The sequence below is a fragment of the Anolis carolinensis genome, chromosome 1, assembly GCF_035594765.1.
Source record: "Anolis carolinensis isolate JA03-04 chromosome 1, rAnoCar3.1.pri, whole genome shotgun sequence".
In the NCBI taxonomy this organism is placed as follows: Eukaryota; Metazoa; Chordata; class Lepidosauria; order Squamata; family Dactyloidae; genus Anolis; species Anolis carolinensis.
This window is the reverse complement of record NC_085841.1, coordinates 9,373,205-9,391,356: the sequence shown is the minus strand read 5'-3', so window position 1 is coordinate 9,391,356 and position 18,152 is coordinate 9,373,205. Positions and strand designations below refer to the sequence as shown.

Below are 18,152 nucleotides of genomic sequence, written 5' to 3'. Positions count from 1 at the left end.
GCAAGCTCAGAGGTGTGGTGGTGGAGTCTTAGTGGTAAAAGTTTGAGCTGGTTGCCGTGGAAGGGCAGGGTCTCACTTTGGCTCACGGTTCAAACATACAGATCCAGTTCAATGGAAAACAATGGCATCCTTATCCAGAGATCTTTTGTCATATGGCCTGCAAAGGAAGCCAACATCCTAAAAACTCCAAGCTTACATTAATGACCGATACGCTTACCTGGGCCATAACAAGCTCTCCATTTTCGGATAGTGGGTGGCGATTAACATACTTTCGGTCCTGCCTTTTTTGGATCAGCAGGAAGTTGCTACATAACTGAAAAAAGGAACAGCCGAAAACACATTCCCTTGTCAGGTATATTTGGTGACCAGCTGCTGAAGTGATAGCCAAAAGGTTTCAGCGAAGGGAAATACATCTCCGTCCTTAGAGAAGCCAGATGTTTGCTCCGAATATAGGTAGAGTTGATCCCGCTTCTTCGCTCTTTACCAAAACAACACTCAGATATGACAATCAGGGATTTACTTTCTATCCGGAGCAGTGGTAGAGTCTGTGAATCTATTATTCTGCTCCATACCCTGGGTAGAAGCAAAATTTACTGATCTTCATGTGTAAATTTTGTTTGTTTTCACACGCTCCAGCTATTCCAGTTCTAGGTCCAAGGCAGCTCTTGGGTATCGACAGAGGAAGCGTATCATTGAATCACCTAGCAAATTCTTACAGATTTTCTTCTTCAATGCTATTAAGTGAAACAACAGATATGAATTCTGAGGTTATGGGGCTCTTACTGTAGTGTCTGGAGGGCTGCATTATTCTCATTCGTGTCCCAATGGAATAAAATCTTAGCCACTGGCATTTCCAGATCAAGCTGAGAAATACCCCGCCTGAAGTCCTGGAAAGTTGACATCGACTGGGGAAAGCAATAGTGAATGAGACAGGTCATCATCTGACTAAGAGAGCTTTCTGTCTTCCGCTCTCAGGTGTTGTACTCACTTCTTTAGAATCCTAATTAATTATGTCCTTAAATACTCCAGAAAATGATCTCATGGGATTCCCAAGAAGAACTCCCATGAGTTCATTTGCAAAGAAGCATAGAATGATAGAGCTGGAAGATACCACATGGGCCATCTAGTCCAACCCCTTGCCATGCAGGAAAGAGCTTCCACGACATTCCAAGGCAGAGAGTTCCACTATTGAGCAGCTCTTCTTACAGTCAGGAAATTCTTCCTAATGTTCAGGTGGAATCTCCTTTCCTGTCGTTTGAACCCATGGGGGACCTTCTTGAAGAAGGTCCTCGGTAATCCTATAGAGAACATATTAGTCAAATTTTTGAATGATCAAATCAGCAAAAGTTAAATCTGCAAACCACTGCATATTGTCTTACATGAAAGCCTTCCTGTTGTCTCGGTTTTCGAAATAATATTGGAGGTTAAATACTGTGAATGAACATCCGAATTCATCATCATTTGCATAGACAATATTCCATATCTCCCCCAGAAACTTACTGTATATACTCAAGTATAAGCCTAGCTTTTCGGCCTTTTTTTTAAGACTGAAAAAGCCCTCCTCGGCTTATACTCGGGTGAGGGTCCTGGTTGGCTTATATTTGGATCAGCTTATACTCGAGAATGTATGGTACAGTTATTATTTTTCTCTATTATTATTGGTATTATTACATTTACAGTAGAGTCTCACTTATCCAAGCCTCGCTTATCCAAGGTTCTCGATTATCCAAGCCATTTTTGTAGTCAATGTTTTCAATATATTGTGACATTTTGGTATTAAATTCGTAAATACAGTAATTACAACATAACATTACTGCGTATTGAACTACTTTTTCTGTCAAATTTGTTGTATAGCATGATGTTTTGGTGCTTAATTTGTAAAATCATAAGCTAATTTGATGTTTAATAGGCTTTTCCTTAATCCCTCCTTATTATCCAAGATATTCGCTTATCCAAGCTTCTGCCGGCCCGTTTAGCTTGGATAAGTGAGACTCTACTGTATTATTTTTCTCTATTATTGTTGCTTCTATTACATTTATTTTACTCTGTTATTATTATTATTATTATTATTATTAATACATTTATTATTTCACTCTGATCTTATTATTATTATTGCATTTATTATTTTATGCGGCCCGCTCTTGTTATATTGCTGTTTCAATCTTATGTTGTACTGTTTATTTTATGTAATGTATTATTTAATTGTATTATGTTATGGTTATATTGTATTGTCTTGGGCATGGCCCCATGTAAGCCGCCCCGAGTCCCCATTGGGGAGATGGTGGCGGGGTATAAATAAAGTTTTTTTATTATTATTATTATTATTATTATTATTATTATTATTATTATTATTACATGTATTATTGTACTGTATTTATTATTATTATTATTATTATTACATGTATTATTTTACTCTATTATTATTAAAGGGATACATAAGCACATTAACATTGAAGAAGATGAGAATAATGATTAGATCAGAGTTGGGCGGTCTTATCTTAAATTTGAGCCTTATGTAAATATTCAAAAACATTTAACCTACTGATGCCTCATTTAATGTAATTTTATTGGTATCTATTACTATTTCTGAAATTTACCACTCGCAGCTTATACTGGAGTCAATGTTTTCCCAGTTCTTTTGTGGCAAAATTAGGTGCCTTGGCTTATATTCGGGTCGGCTTATACTCGAGTATATATGGTAATTTTTAAAAAAATACTTTCTTCCTGATTTTGTTTCCCTTTGTAGACCTTTACATCTCTAATTATTAGTGTCTCTAGTATTAGGAAGCTGAATTTCCTTCCAGATGGGTGTTGCCAAACACTACATATAATAATTTATTCTGGCCCTACCCTTGAGCCTTTGCTTCCATCCATGCTGAGGTTCCTGGCATTAATTAGCGTTCGATTGCGAAGGAAATCCAAATACGTCACCAAGCATGCATTGAGTTTGTTTAACCAACTGCTTCTGGCTCCGTGTTTGATCTGCTCACTCAAGTGAAGAGCGCCCAGATTGTCGGATTTGCATGCGTGCCATTGCGTGGGTGACTTAAAGCTCTGCTAGATCAACAACTGTGTAAGTGATTTAGGATTCAAGATCACCAGCTACACCTAATAGATTTATAATTTGATAGCAGCCCTGGGGTTTTTTTCTCTCTCTCTCTCGCTCTTCTTTCTGAAAATAAGGGGAAGTTTGTACTTCCTAGTAAAACACATATTTATATTTCTAGCTAATCAGCCTTCTGCAGTGGCTTGAAAGCGAAGAGGAAGTCTCAAAAGTATTTTTTTTCTTTTTCTTTTCTGTTTGTTTCTGACTTGTTTGGATGTGACCGAGTTTTGATTTACAGATTAACATGCAAAATAAAATTCTTATCAGCGAGGATGTCTTGGACTTCAAGTCCTATCATAGAATCATAGAGTTGGAAGAGATGTCGTGGAAGAGATCCAGTCCAACCCCATTCTGCCAAGAAGCAGGAAAATCACATTCAAAGCACTCCCGATAGATGGCCATCCAGTCTCTGCTTAAAAGCCTCCAAAGAAGGAGCCTCCACCACACTCAGGGGCAGAGAGTTCCACTGGTGAACAGCTCTCACAGTTCGGAAGTTCTTCCTAATATTCAGGTGGAATCTCCTTTCCTGAAGTTTGAAGCCATTGTTCCGCGTCCTAGTCTCCAGGGCAGCAGAAAACAAGCTTGCTCCCAGCCATTTGCTACCAGCCATTGGGATAATTGGGTTTGCAATCCAAATAAATGGTTAGCACGGGTTCCTGTCATGATCTCTTCCAACTCTGTGATTCTATGAAATTGAAATAGGTAAAGTAAGGTATAGCAAAAACTCATTGCTATAAGCAGTATAGCAAAAACTCATTGAGGCCATCAATTGTATGTCATCAAACTTGAGATAAAAGCATCTCTTGTAAGATAAGGTAAAGGTAAAGGTTTCCCCTGACATTAAGTCCAGTCATGGATGGTGGTGCTCATCTCCATTTCTAAGCCGAAGAGACGGCATTGTCCATAGACACCTCCTAGGTCATGTGGCCGGCATGACTACATGGAGCGCCGTTACCTTCCCGCCGGAGCGGTACCTATTGATCTACTCACATTGGCATGTTATCGAACTGCTAGGTAGGCAGGAGAAATTGAAATACATGTAACCAAACACGTATTGAGTTTCTTTAAGCAAATCTTTCTGGCTCTGTGTTTAACCTGCGCATTCAAATTTAAGAAAAAGATGATATCATTTTCAAGGCAGTGCTCTCGTTCGGAGATTCCTCTTCCTCCTTGCTATGGGAACTGGAGGAAAAGATACCCATCCTAAGAACGGAAACCATATTCCCCAACCTTATCATAGGTGACATGTTTCCATCTAGACCAGTGATTCCCAACCTTTTTTTTGACCAGAGACCACAAATTCAAAATCTTTATTATTTATTATTTATTTTCATCATTTCTATCCTGCCCTTCTCACCCGAAGGGACTCAGGGCGGCTTATAAAACTGGCAGAATTCGATGCCAATACATACCAATACAAAGGAATAAAACATAAGCAGTTAAATACAGATTTAAAACAATACAAAATACTTGAGCCATCCATAGACCAGCATAAGTGGTCATAGACCAGCATAAGTGGGGTTCAGTCTCATAGAAACATGTACATAAAATCTAAAAGGCTAAAAAAACAAAGGTTTGTTGAGGGGTAGAACACAAAACTCATCAATTGGCGGATTTTAAGTACTGCTGCACAAAACTTGGCGGTATTGTTGGTTATAATTGGGTTGGTATCTGAGAGCAGCAGGTTGGTGTAAAATTGTCCTGTACCTTTGACCAGGAATCGCTCTTCAACATTAGTACCAAAAGGATTACAAATCTGTTTTTGATCAACTTTAGATTTGGTTTGGTTATTTGGGGTGCTGATTCAGAAAATTGCATTGGATAGACCACATCAGCTCTAGTTTCTCATACAGAACATATGTCATCTGGTAGTCGCCATCTGCTCGCCTACAGAAAACAATATTTAATTATCTAGATGTGGTCTATCTAATGCAATTTCTAAATCAGCACTCCAAGTATCCCTAGGAATTGTTTGTGTTAAGGGTTTGTCCTATTGATTAACAGTTGTTAAAATTGATTAGAGTGTTTAAATATAAAAAAGGTCGGGAACTTCCTTCGGACTGAGGAATGTGCTTCTTATCTCTGAGTGAGTTGAGCTGTGCTTGCCGAGACAAGAGGCTATAGATGAATGCCAGCTCAGAGCGATGGCTTTTGCTGTGCTTTGTAAATATGTTTGTAGATATTAAATAAATGTTTGGACTTCAGACTACTGATGTGTTTGAGTCTGACATTTGAACAGAGGAATTGGTGTGGCAGACGATTGCAACCAATTCATCAGGGTGCTGGTGTGCAGATGATTGATAGAGCTTGAAGAAACCCACCCAGCACACACCCTAAGACCCCCACGCTGTCATCTCTGTAGCACTTTATTCTATTCCTTCAGTTGGAAATAGTTCTCATGTTTAACTCATCCTAAGCCCCCTTTTCATGATAATAGTCCCAGGTTATTTACCTCTCCTCCAGTTTATATTCCTCACTATATGCACTTTCTTCTGGCCCAGTTCATTTTAATGAGCTTTCTCAGGTTTTTATCTAACTATTTTTTATTGTAGATGTAATTTTAAGATGTTTTATAGATTTGTTTTTATATTGTCATGTCTTTTACACAGTTTGTAACTATCTGGGCTTGGCCCCATGTAAGCCGCCCCAAGTCCCTTCGGGGAGATGGAGGCGGGGTATAAAAATAAAGTTATTATTATTATTATTATTATTATTATTATTATTATTATTATTATTATTATTATTATCAGAACAGGTCTAAAAATGAAGACACCAATTTAAAAAAGGCCACAGACCATATTTTAGTCCTTGCAAACTACTGGTGTTCCACGGACCACAGATTAGGAACCACTGATCCAGATTTAGGATACATCTGTACTGTTGATTTAATATACTGTATATACTCAAGTATAAGCCTAGTTATTCAGTCCTTTTTTAAGACTGAAAAAAAAATCTCCTTGGCTTATACTCGGGTGAGGATCCTGGTGGGCTTATATTCAGGTCGGCTTATACTCAAGTATATATGGTCTATTTATTATTTTTCTCTATTATTATTGTTACTTTTACATTTATTTTACTCTATTTTTATTATTATTAATACATTTATTATTTTACTCTATTTATTATTACATTTATTATTTCACTATTATTATTAAAAGGATACATAAGCACATTTACATTTTTTAAAATTTATTTATTTATTAAACTTGTATATTGCTACTCCCAGTTTGGCTCGGAGCGGTTTACAGAAATAGATTAAAACAATACACTTAGCTTTAAAATAACAATAAAAACAATAAAAACAACAATAAAAGCAGACATAGCCCCGGGTTTTTCACCCATTGAAAGCTTGTCAGAAGAGAAGAAGATGAAAATAATGATTTAATCAGAGTTGAACAGTCATATCTTAAATTACAGTTTGATGTAAAGATTCAAAACCATCTAAACTATTGATGCCTCAATTCATGTAATTTTATTGGTATCTTGGCTTATGCTGGAGTCAATGTTTTCCCAGTTTTTTTGTGGTAAAATTAGGTGCCTCGGCTTATACTCGGGTCGGCTTATACTTGGGTATATATGGTAACTTGACGCCACTCTTAACTGTCCCTGGCTGAATGGGAGTTGTAGTTTGTCGAGATAGTAGGACTTATTGGCAAAGAAGGCTAAAGATTTTGTAAAACTGCCACTTCCAGGATTCCATAGTATTTGGGCCCGGGCTGTGGCGCAGGCGGGAGAGCAAGCCAGCTGCAATTAACTGCAATGAATCACCCTGACCAGGAGGTCATGAGTTCGAGCCCCGCTCGGAGCCTATGTTTGTTTGTCTTTGTTCTATGTTAAAAAGGCATTGAATGTTTGCCTATATGTGTAATGTGATCCGCCCTGAGTCCCTTTCGGGGTGAGAAGGGCGGAATATAAATGCTGTAAATAAATAAATAAATTTAGCCTTGCCAGTGCAAGTGGTGTCAAACTGTATTAATTCTATAGTGTAGCTGCACCCTCGGTGGTGGTTTCATTGTCGGCGGTGTCCCGAACAAGAGAGGAAACAGGCAGTCAATAAAAAAGAATATGTAAACGAAGATGATGTATTGTGTCTCTGGATGCTGCTGCTTCCATTCATTCCCGCCCCCAGCTCATTCATGAGCACCAAGGCCTATTTCCAACCACAGATCTGAGTCTGTATAAGGAGGCGGATCTGTTTGACGCATTATGCAGCAGTGGTGATGGTGATGATGATGTGATCAGGCTGAGAAACCAAATAACTTTCTCTCTCAATCTCATAGCACCTGGGGCAAAATGATAAGTTACGTCAAAAAAGGAGGAACAGCCAGGCAATATTCTGGAATAGTGCGTGCATCTCTACGCTATAGAAATAGTGCAGCTTGACAACACTTTAACTGCCGTGGCTGGCTCAATGCTATGAATTACATATTTGGTGAGGTGCTAGCACTTTTTGAAAGAGAAGACTAAAAGTAAAGGTTTTCCCCTGACATTAAGTCTAGTCCTGTCTAACTCTGGGTGGTGGTGCTCATCTCCATTTCTAAGTCGAAATTTGGGGAATGTGTGTACATATTAAGCCAGTGATGGCCAACCTATGACACGCGTGTCAGCACTGACACGCCTAGCCATTTTTGCTGACACGCTACTGCATGCATATTGATTGGATGACTATGTCTTTTGTGGCCAAATCTGGTGCGATTTGGTCCAATGGTTTTGTTGTTTATTCCATGGGAATTATGCACTCTCTCTCTCTCTCTCTCTCTCTCTCTCTATATATATATATATATATATATATAATTTCTATTATTATTCTATTATTATTGTAGTATATTATCATATTATTACTATATTATTATTATATTATTCATTGCTCATGACTACATTGAAACTAGAATAGAGAGAAATCAGCGTGGAAACTGCAAGAAGTACCATAGATGGTTGTACATGGAAATAATGGTATTAAATAGTTTTTGATTTATTAAATACAGTTATATATTACAATTATACATTTCTGTTATTTAAACTATACATATTGCAAAATTATGGGGGTTTTTTCTCAAAGTGACACACCACCCAAATCATGCTAGGTTTTTTGGTGAATTTTGACACACCAAGCGCAAAAGGTTGCCCATCATTGTATTAAGCTTAATATCAAGATCATGACCTGCATAGCTACATTCATCATCTTACAGTGGAAATGAGAAATTGCAATCTCCAGTGGAAGTTTAACAACCTATAGAGTGACAGTAGAGTCTCACTTATCCAAGCTAAACGGGCCGGCAGAAGCTTGGATAAGCGAATATCTTGGATAATAAGGAGGGATTAAGGAAAAGGCTATTAAACATCAAATTAGGTTATGATTTTACAGATTAAGCAACAAAACATCATATTATACAACAAATTTGACAGAAAAGGTAATTCAATACACAGTAATGTTATGTTGTAATTACTGTATTTATGAATTTAGCACCAAAATATCACGATGTATTGAAAACATTGACTACAAAAATACATTGGGTAATCCAGAACCTTGGATAAGCGAGTCTTGGATAAGTGAGACTCTACTGTACTTTGGAAAGTGACCAGAAAATGCCTTTTTAGGTCTTCCATATTGATTCTGGCCAACTTCCAGTGGAGGAATACAGTAGAGTCTCCCTTGTCCAACCTTCGCTTATCCAACGTTCTGGATTATCCAACGCAATCTGCCTCATAGTAGTCAATGTTTTTGTAGTCAATGTTTTCAATACATTGCGATGTTTTGGTGCTAAATTCATAAACACAGTAATTACTACATAACGTTACTAGTGTATTGAGCTGCTTTGAGTTTTTTGGGCTGTATGGCCATGTTCCAGAAGCATTCTCTCCTGACGTTTCACCCACATCTATAGCAAGCATCCTCAGAGATTGTGAGGTCTGTTAAAACCTCACAAGTAGGCAAGTAGGGTTTATGTATCTGTGGAATAATGTCTGTTGGAGGCAAGTGTGGATTTTTATAATCGCCTACCTTGATTGGCATTGAATGGCCTTGCAGCTTCAAGACCTGGCTGCTTCCTCCCTGGGGGAATCCTATGTTTAGGGGTGTTAGCTGGCCCTGATTGTTTCCTGTCTGGAGCAACACTCAGAAAACATGGGGATCTGCCCGTCGTTCCAAATCTACATTCTTCTCGATGTTACTGTTGTTTTCCAGCTCTTACCTTTTGGGATGAGATAAGGGTTTGCTGTTGTTGTTTTTAAGGCTGATGTTCTTCTTTTGTTCCTTCTAAAGGTGGTCATGAACCCCGTATTGAAATATGTGAGCAACCCAGACAGAGAGGGATGCGTTTCCGGTACAAATGTGAAGGGAGATCAGCGGGAAGCATCCCAGGGGAACACACAACGGATATCAACCGGACTTTCCCGTCTATACAGGTATTGCCTATTTCATAAAAAATATAGTGTTGGAAAGGAATACATCCACCCCTCTTAATTTATTTTACTTACCACGGAAAGAGGAAACCATGGATAATAATAAACCCTATTAAGAGGTATAATTCCTCTGGAAGTTACTCTAGAGTTGCCCTAACAAATTTCAAAAGAGAAATGGTTTTCCACTACTTTCCATTACTTTTTTGAGTGGGAAAAAAGGTTGTAGTATTGTTCGGAGAATGATATAAAGCTTGAAAACAATGGTGGCACAACTATGTGAAAGAAACCACAATAGTAATAATAATAATAGTTGACATATGTCCCTTCATCTTCTGTCACAATGACTTAAAAATGCCATCTAATGATAACTTTCAAAAGCAACTTGAAACCAAATACTCATACATAAATAAAGTAAATTCACTCTACTGCATTATATTTGACTTGGTTATGCCCTCATTACCTAAAAAATCTAAATTGTTACAAGGAGCAACGTTACTTACACTTATTGTCATCCACATTCTACTACAGGTTGGACATTCCTTATCTGAAATGCTTGGGACCAAAAGTGTTTTGGATTTTGGATTCCCACCCTGGGTTTTGGAATGCTTGTATTTGCATATAAAAACATATTGAGGTATCTTAGAGATGGGATTCAAGTCTAAATAAGAAATTAATTTATGTTTGCTATACATCTTATAGATTGAAGGCAGTTTTTTAAGTAAAGGGTAAAGGTTTTCTCCTGACATCAAGTCTAGTTGTGTCCGACTCTAGGAGTTGGTGCTCATTGTTGCACCTCAGGTTAGCTTCACCTTGCTAAAGACACCAGGCTGCACACAGATCGTAGTCTTTTGCAGTTTATTAGGAAATAAGGAAAAGATAGTTCATAAAAGGCAAAAGTTCAGTTCCAAAAGATAGTTACAAAAACAAGGCTGTAAGAACAAATCCATGGAAACATTAGGCATAAAGCAAGGCCCTTAAAACAAAGCCAAAGTCCCAGAAACGAAGATACATCCAAGCAGGAAAGCAGACTTAGTTCTTGATTCAAGTGAGGAATTGCTTTGATGAAGATTTCCCTCTCAACACTGTTTTAATAGCATACCATGAAGGCATTTCTTTGTCCTTTGACCTCCCTCTTATTAACTATTCTGAGACTTCTACGCAACCCCCGAAATTCCAAACGACTAGCCTGATTGCCTCATTGCTTTCGCTTTCAAGGCCACAGGGCTCGTTAGTGTTATCAGGCTGGGAGCTATTCTCCCTTTCTGCTTCTTGCACCTGAAAACCATCATCAGTAATAACATCATTTCTTCCCGTGGGAAAGCCTCCCTGCTCCTCATCTCCCACAGCAGGAACATCCTGCAGCTGAATCCCATAATTCCCATCAGAGTCATCTTGAAACCCATCCTGAACCTGAATCCCATCATCTTGAAACTGCATCCCAGAATCCTCATCAGAGTCACACAAAGGCTGAGTCACAACACTCATCTCCATCTCTAAGCCGAAGAGCCAGCATTGTCCGTAGACACCTCCAAGCTCATGTGGCCGCTGGCATGGCTTCATGGAGTGCCGTTACCTTCTTGCCAGAGTGGTACCTATTGATCTACTCCCATTTGCATGTTTTTGAACTGCTAGGTTGGCAGAAGCTGGGGTTAACAGCGGGTGCTCACCCTGCTCTCCGGCTTCGAACTGCTGACCTTTCGGTCAGCAAGTTCAACAGCTCAGCAGTTTAAACCACTGTGCCACTGGGGACTCCTGCAGTTTTATAGGCAATATATTTAATAGGTTTGTACATGAAACAAAGTTTGTCTACAATCAGAAAACAAAGATGTCACTATCCCATCCATGGATGTGAACAATCTTGGGTTTTGGGTTATTTCAGATTTCCAGATAAGGGAGACTCAACCTGTACTACTGTTCCTATTGGAAAATAATCAGGGATTTGCCAGAAGGGGATTTTAAAAAATTACTAATGCCAGGGAGAGAGATTAGAATGGTCTTTTTGCAAACTGTGTGTTCCTACTACAGTGTTATGGTGCCTCCTCTATTCAATTGTATATGGAAGCAAGCTTCATGGGGTTTGCTGAGGCTTACTCACAAGTAGCTAGATGTAAGACTGATGCCTGAGAGTGTGATTCTGTGTCCTAAGGGCTGGGCATATTGTCATCTGTAGGCCATGCAATTCCGATTCTTACTTTATTCACCTACCAGTGAACAAGCTCCAATGAATCTAATGGGAATTAGCTCTGAGTAGACACAGCTTTGAAGCTGCAATTCATACATACATGCTACACATTGTTGTCCCAAGGAATGGTGGTGATGAATCTTCTCCAGAACTTTGATGGTGATTACATGGTTGCTGACCCTATTTGGAGCGCAGGACTTTGGAGATCTCTTTTGAAATCAGACTAAAACTTTAATCGGATTGTTCTGATATCACAATCATAAGCCACCACTGGTCAGATTAATTGTTGATATGTTATTTCATCAGTTTATGCAAGTTAAAGTTGCTTTTAGGTCCAGAAGCAGTATCCGAAAGCTATTTTATGCCAAGTTGGACCATTTGTCCATGCAGTTTAGCAGAATCTGGAGGAGCCTTTTGCAGCTCTGTATTAGCCATGGATATTTTGCATGTGAAACATATCTTCTACTTCTGGAGTTCGATGGCATGATTCATTTTCTAGCTAGAGGATGCTGATGATTCTGACCCTCTCTGTCTTTTCCCCTTTTATTTGCAGATTTTGAACTATGTAGGAAAAATAAAAATCAGGATCACGCTGGTAACCAAGACCGAGCCGTACCGGCCACATCCCCACCGGCTTGTTGGGAAAGACTGTGAAAATGGTTACTACGAAGCCGAATTTGGTCCAGAACGCAGAGTGCTGATGTAAGTAGTGGATGTTATTCTATACGGTAGGACGGTGGTCACTGTGAACGTTTTGGATGTTCTTTGGGTTAAAGTGGCAGAAAAACGTACTGGCAAACTCAGTGCTGGTTCAGCCCTTGAAGTCTTGTCCATCCTTGCCCACTACTCAAGTCTCATTTCTGAGGAAATCATGAGAAGTAGGTAGATAAGTAATTGATGATGGTGGTTGTGGTGATAAGACTGCATCACAGAGGAGATAGACCTTTTTCCTTCTCTCCTCAATACGTCCATTCATTATGTGTGGAAAGAAGTAGCATTTGACCACAGGCTCCATTTTTTAACTGTATGTGTCTGTCGGCATCCTCGTATTGGTCAGATTAAGACATTGTCCCTGGCTATTGTTGTTTCCATTGTAGTTTCTATTGTACTGTCTCAGACCTTGACATTTCGGGGCTGAGACCTGAGATGTCGGCTGGTCTTGGTCATGTTACAAGGGGCAGTCCCTGATGAGGCCATTAAGTAGGGTGCCTTAAGCATCAACCACAGCTTGAAAGAGCATGCCTTTCAAGGAAAAATCACCAAAGACGATCAACGAGGAAAATCTAAATGTATTCATGGTTTTTCAAGGCAGTAGCCTCACCCTAAGATTCCTCTCTCTGCTCTGCATGTCAAGAGCTCGTATATTCTTTTCACCACAGAAACATTTTGGTTTTCTAGACTTTTTATCCAGTGGTTTTAAAACATCTCACAAAAAAGGTTTATGTATTGGATTTGGAAAAGACTAGAAAAAATTAGGAGTCTACTGGGAAGGGCAAGCATTTACTCCCTCCTTTTCCTCCAGTCAAGTTAACCGAATGCAAACTGTTTTGAACTATGTTTGCAGCAATTGAGATAATAATAATATACCGTATATACTCGAGTATAAGCCGACCCGAATATAAGCCGAGGCACCTAATTTTATCACAAAAAACTGGGAAAACATTGACTCAAGTATAAGCTGAGAGTGGTAAATTTCAGAAATAAAAATAGATACCAATAAAATTACATTAATTGAGGCATCAGTAGGTTAAATGTTTTTGAATATTTACATCAAGCTCAGATTTAAGATAAGATTGTCCAACTCTGATTAAATCATTATTCTCAACTTCTTCAATGTAAATGTGCTTATGTATCCTTTTAATAATAATAGAGTAAAATAATACATGTAATAATAATAATAATAATAATAAATACAGGAAAATAATACATGTAGTAATAAATAGGGTAAAATAATAATAATAATAATAATAATAATAATAATAATAATAATATCAGTGAAATAATAAATGTATTAATAATACAGTAGAGACTCACTTATCCAAGCTAAACAGGCCGGTAGAAGCTTGGATAAGCGAATATGTTGGATAATAAGGAGGGATTAAGGAAAAGCCTATTAAACATCAAATTAGGTTATGATTTTACAAATTAAGCACCAAAACATCATGTTATACAACAAATTTGGCAGAAAAAGTAGTTCAATACCCAGTAATGCTATGTAGTAATTGATGTATTTACAAATTTAGCACCAAAATATCACAATATATTGGAAACATTGACTACAAAAATGGCTTGGATTATCCAGAGGCTTGGATAAGCGAGGCTTGGATAAGTGAGACTCTACTGTAATAATAAAAATAGAGTAAAATAAATGTAATAGTAGCAACAATAATAGAGAAAAATAATAAATGTAATAATACCAATAACAATAGAGAAAAATAATAAATGTACCATATATTCTCAAGTATAAGCTGACCCAAATATAAGCCAACTAGGACCCTCACCCAAGTATAAGCTGAGGGGGGCTTTTTCAGTCTTAAAAAAAGGGCTGAAAAACTAGGCTTATACTCGAGTATATACAGTAATAATAATAACTTCATTCTTGTATCCCGCCCCATCTCCCCGAAGGGACTCGGGGCGGCTCACATGGGGACCAAGCCCAGTAATACACAATAAAATACATCAACATAGGTACATTTAACTTATAACATGTAAAAGCATAAAAACATCCAATAAAATATAATGAAAGCAACTCAACAAGGCGCAGTAAGCGTATTCAGAAATTGGAGATAAATTAAGGAGGAAAGTGGGAAGAAGAAAATGGAAGCAGGACATTTTAAAAGCAGTTGAGAAAGTGGGATGGCAGAGGATTAACTGAGAGATGCATCTGCAATATAGAATTAATGTGGTTTGACGTCACTTTTACTGTCATGACCCAATGCTGTGGGATCCTGGGAGTTGTAGTTTGGTAAGGCACCAGCACTCATTGCCAGGGAAGGCTACAGACCTCATAAAACCGTACAACTATATTTGTGTTTAACCATGGCAGCTAAAGTATTGTCAAATGCATTAATTCCAATGTAATTCAGGCATGGGCCAACGTGGGCCCTCCAGGTGTTTTGGACTTCAACTCCCACAATTCCTAACAGCCGGTAGGCTGTTAGGAATTGTGGGAGTTGAAGTCCAAAGCACCTCGAGAGCTGAAGTTGGACCATGAACTGTTGTAGGTGCACCTTGAAACAATTTGGATTGGCAATGTGGAAGATGTCTACAGCCTGCAAGCTTCATTTGTTCTCGGTACCAACTTATTATTATTGCCTTGTATCCTAATTAGTTCCTACGTTTATGGGAACAAGGTAGAACCATTTCCTCTCTTCTTTGTAATTTAATCCTTGAATTGTCATCAGGTGTCAGTTGGGCGGAGCTTTGGGGAATGAGCATGTGGGCTTTTGGGTGCGTGTGATGCGTCTTTCATCCTGAGCAAACAATGCTCGGTGTTTTGAAACTCATCCCGCTGACATTACGTCTAGTTGCATCCAACTCTAGAAGTTGGTGCTCATCTCCATTTCTAAGCCGAAGAGCCGGCGTTGTCCATAGACTCCTCCTAGGTCATGTGATGGAGCACCATTACCTTCCCGCCAGAGTGGTACCTATAGATCTACTCACATTTGCATGTTTTCGGACTGCTAGGTTGGCAGAAGCTGGGGCTAACAGCGGGAGCTCACCCCGCTCCCCGGATTCGAACCTCCGACCTTTTAGCCAGCAAGTTCAGCAGCTCAGCGGTTTAATCTGCTGCACCATTAGGGTTGTAAAAAGGTTCAATCTCTCAAGCTCATCTGTCCTAAGTATGAACAGTTTTTTATTGCTCCTTTAATCATCCTAGCCAAAGGTTTTGGGCCAATGGTCTCCTCTACACCTTGTATGTTTCAATGTAGCCTATACACAACTGTTATATGTTGACGTTTATAGCATGACGTCTAAGGAGTCAGGACAGATTGCGACGTCTAAGGAGTCAGGACAGTCTCAATGCAATGGAATTCTGGGAGTTGTAGTTTCACAAGGTCTTTAGCAGACATGGGCCAACTCAGGCCCTCCAGGTGTTTTGGACTTCAACTCCCACAATTCCTAACAGCCTACCGGCTGTTAGGAATTGTGGGAGTTGAAGTCCAAAACACCTGGAGGGCCGAAGTTTTCAAGTTGACACCAGTTTGACACCACTTTCTTTGCCTTCGCTCAATGCTATGCAGTGCTGGGACTTGTAGTTTGGTGAGGCAGAGAAAGCTTGAGCCATAGCAGATAGTTGGTGCCAAGCTGCATTAATTCTACAGTGTAGATGCACCCATCTAAGCCGGGGCAAGGCCTCTGTCGCAATGTGCTCCACTTTCTCACATTGCAGAGCATGATCTGGTATTCAACTTCCTATTTCACATCCTCTCCGCATTGGGGCTGATGTCATGGGTTTTCCATGTGGGAAAGAATCAGGTTGCTGGAGGTAGGTGGGGAGAACCCCTCCCCGGGCTGCCTTGTGACCTGATACCATCACATGCAAATTCAGAGCAGCCACTTGCCATTGAATCTCTCGAACTTGAATAGAAAAACAAGCCTTTTCCTCTTGATCACGTGTTTCCTTTTCTGTGGGAAGCCTTAACAGACACATGTACAACCTGCATCATTTTGTATGTATGTGGTGTGTTAGCATAGTAAATGCATATGATTTGGGGATTTTTTTTAGCATGAAATCACAATATCTAGATGTTTATTTGCATTGTAAAAAGGAATAGGAAAAAAAGAGGAATATAAAATAAATCTGTTTGTAGATGATACCCTCTTATCAATGGAACAGCTAATAAAACAATGGGAGAAAATTGAGGCTCATTTAACAGAATTTAGATTAATAACAGGTTTACAAATTAATTGGTGCACTGTAAAAATTAATGCAGTTTTGATACCATTTTAACTATCATGCCTCAATTGTATGGAGTCATGGGAGCTATAGTTTTCCAAGTTCTTTAGCCTTTTGGGATGCCTGCATATTACTGGGGCCTTGTGTAAGTGGAGTCAGCATCTATAGGGATGCATTGTTCAAACTGTAGAGTTCATGCAATTCTATACCACTTTAATGCTATGGAATCATGTCAAAAGGTGACTTATCAAACTACAACTCCCAGGCTTCCATAGCATTAAGTCAGAGTAGTTAAATTGGGGTCAAACAGTACTAATTCTACAGTCCAGATGTACCCCGTGATATTGTGATGTCATGGTAAAAAACCTTTTGGGTTCGGCCACTCAGTATAATTCCCAGTTCAGATCATTAGATTTAATTGCTCTTTCATGCCATTCAGAATCTACTGCTTGAGGCAACGATGTCTATCTGGCTAATTGTACACCCAATTCCTGCCACGTTCTTACTTTTCTGTGTGGTTTTTTTGGGCACAATTACACAATTACATGGAAATGAGACGGTTAGCACTCGCATTTGCTAGGTCAGGAATAGAGGACACAAGATTCTGCAGGTGTTGTTGGACTACAGCTCCCATCATGCTTTGCTGCTAGCAAGTGCTGATAGAAAACAAGCTAATCTCCTCCATTCTCGAGGATGTTTTTGAGGTGGTAAAATTTGGAGCAAAGAGAAATTGTTTGAAGCATGGCTTAACTTTTCTCTCCATTAAGGACCTTGTAAATCTACAGTTCCCATGATAACATTGAGCTATGACACTTAAAGTGGTGTTAAACCACATTCATTCAACACTGTAGATCAACGTTTCTCAATCTGGGGGTCGGAACCTCTGGGGAGTTGCGAGGGGGCTTCAGAGGGATCACCAAAGACCATCAGAAAACACATATTTCTGATGGTCTTAGGCAACGTCTTTAACAGAGAAGGCTGAAGATATCTCCACCTGTCCTTTTCTGTCGCTGGTGGGGTTCAAGAGGCTCTTTTATTGTAGGTGAACTGTAAATCCCAGCAACTACAACTCCAAAATGTCAAAGTGTATTTTCCCCAAACTTCACCAGTGTTCACATTTGGGCATATTGAGTATTCATGCCAAGTTTGGCCCAGATCCATCATGATTTGAGTTCACAGTGCTCTCTGGATGTAGTTGAACTACAACTTCAAAAACTCAAGGTCAATGCCCACCAAACCCTTCCAGTATTTTCTGTTGGTCATGGGAGTTCTGTGTGCCAAGTTAAGTTGAATTCCATTGTTGGTGGAGTTCAGAATGCTCTTTGATTGTAGGTGAACTATAAATCCCAGCAACTACAACTCTCAAATGGCAAAATCAATCCTGTATCAATCCAGTATTCAGATTTGGGCGTATTGGGTATTTGTGTCAAATTATGTCCAGTGAATGAAAATACAACCTGCATATTAGATGTTTACATTACGGTTCATAACAGTAGCAATGTTACAGTTATGAAGTAGCCACGAAAATAATTTTATGGTTGGGGGTCACCACAACATAACTA

At 39.1% G+C, this 18,152-nt stretch overlaps 1 protein-coding gene across 1 annotated transcript in view; it reads left to right on the top strand.

Annotated features, from left to right (window-relative positions):
• Window positions 1-18,152, top strand: part of rel (REL proto-oncogene, NF-kB subunit) — a 69,091-nt gene that overhangs the window by 15,731 nt on the left and 35,208 nt on the right. The window contains exons 2-3 of the mRNA XM_062970188.1: window positions 9,369-9,511; window positions 12,244-12,392. Coding sequence (XP_062826258.1) covers window positions 9,369-9,511; window positions 12,244-12,392 — 292 coding nt within the window. The remainder of the gene's footprint in view (window positions 1-9,368; window positions 9,512-12,243; window positions 12,393-18,152) is intronic.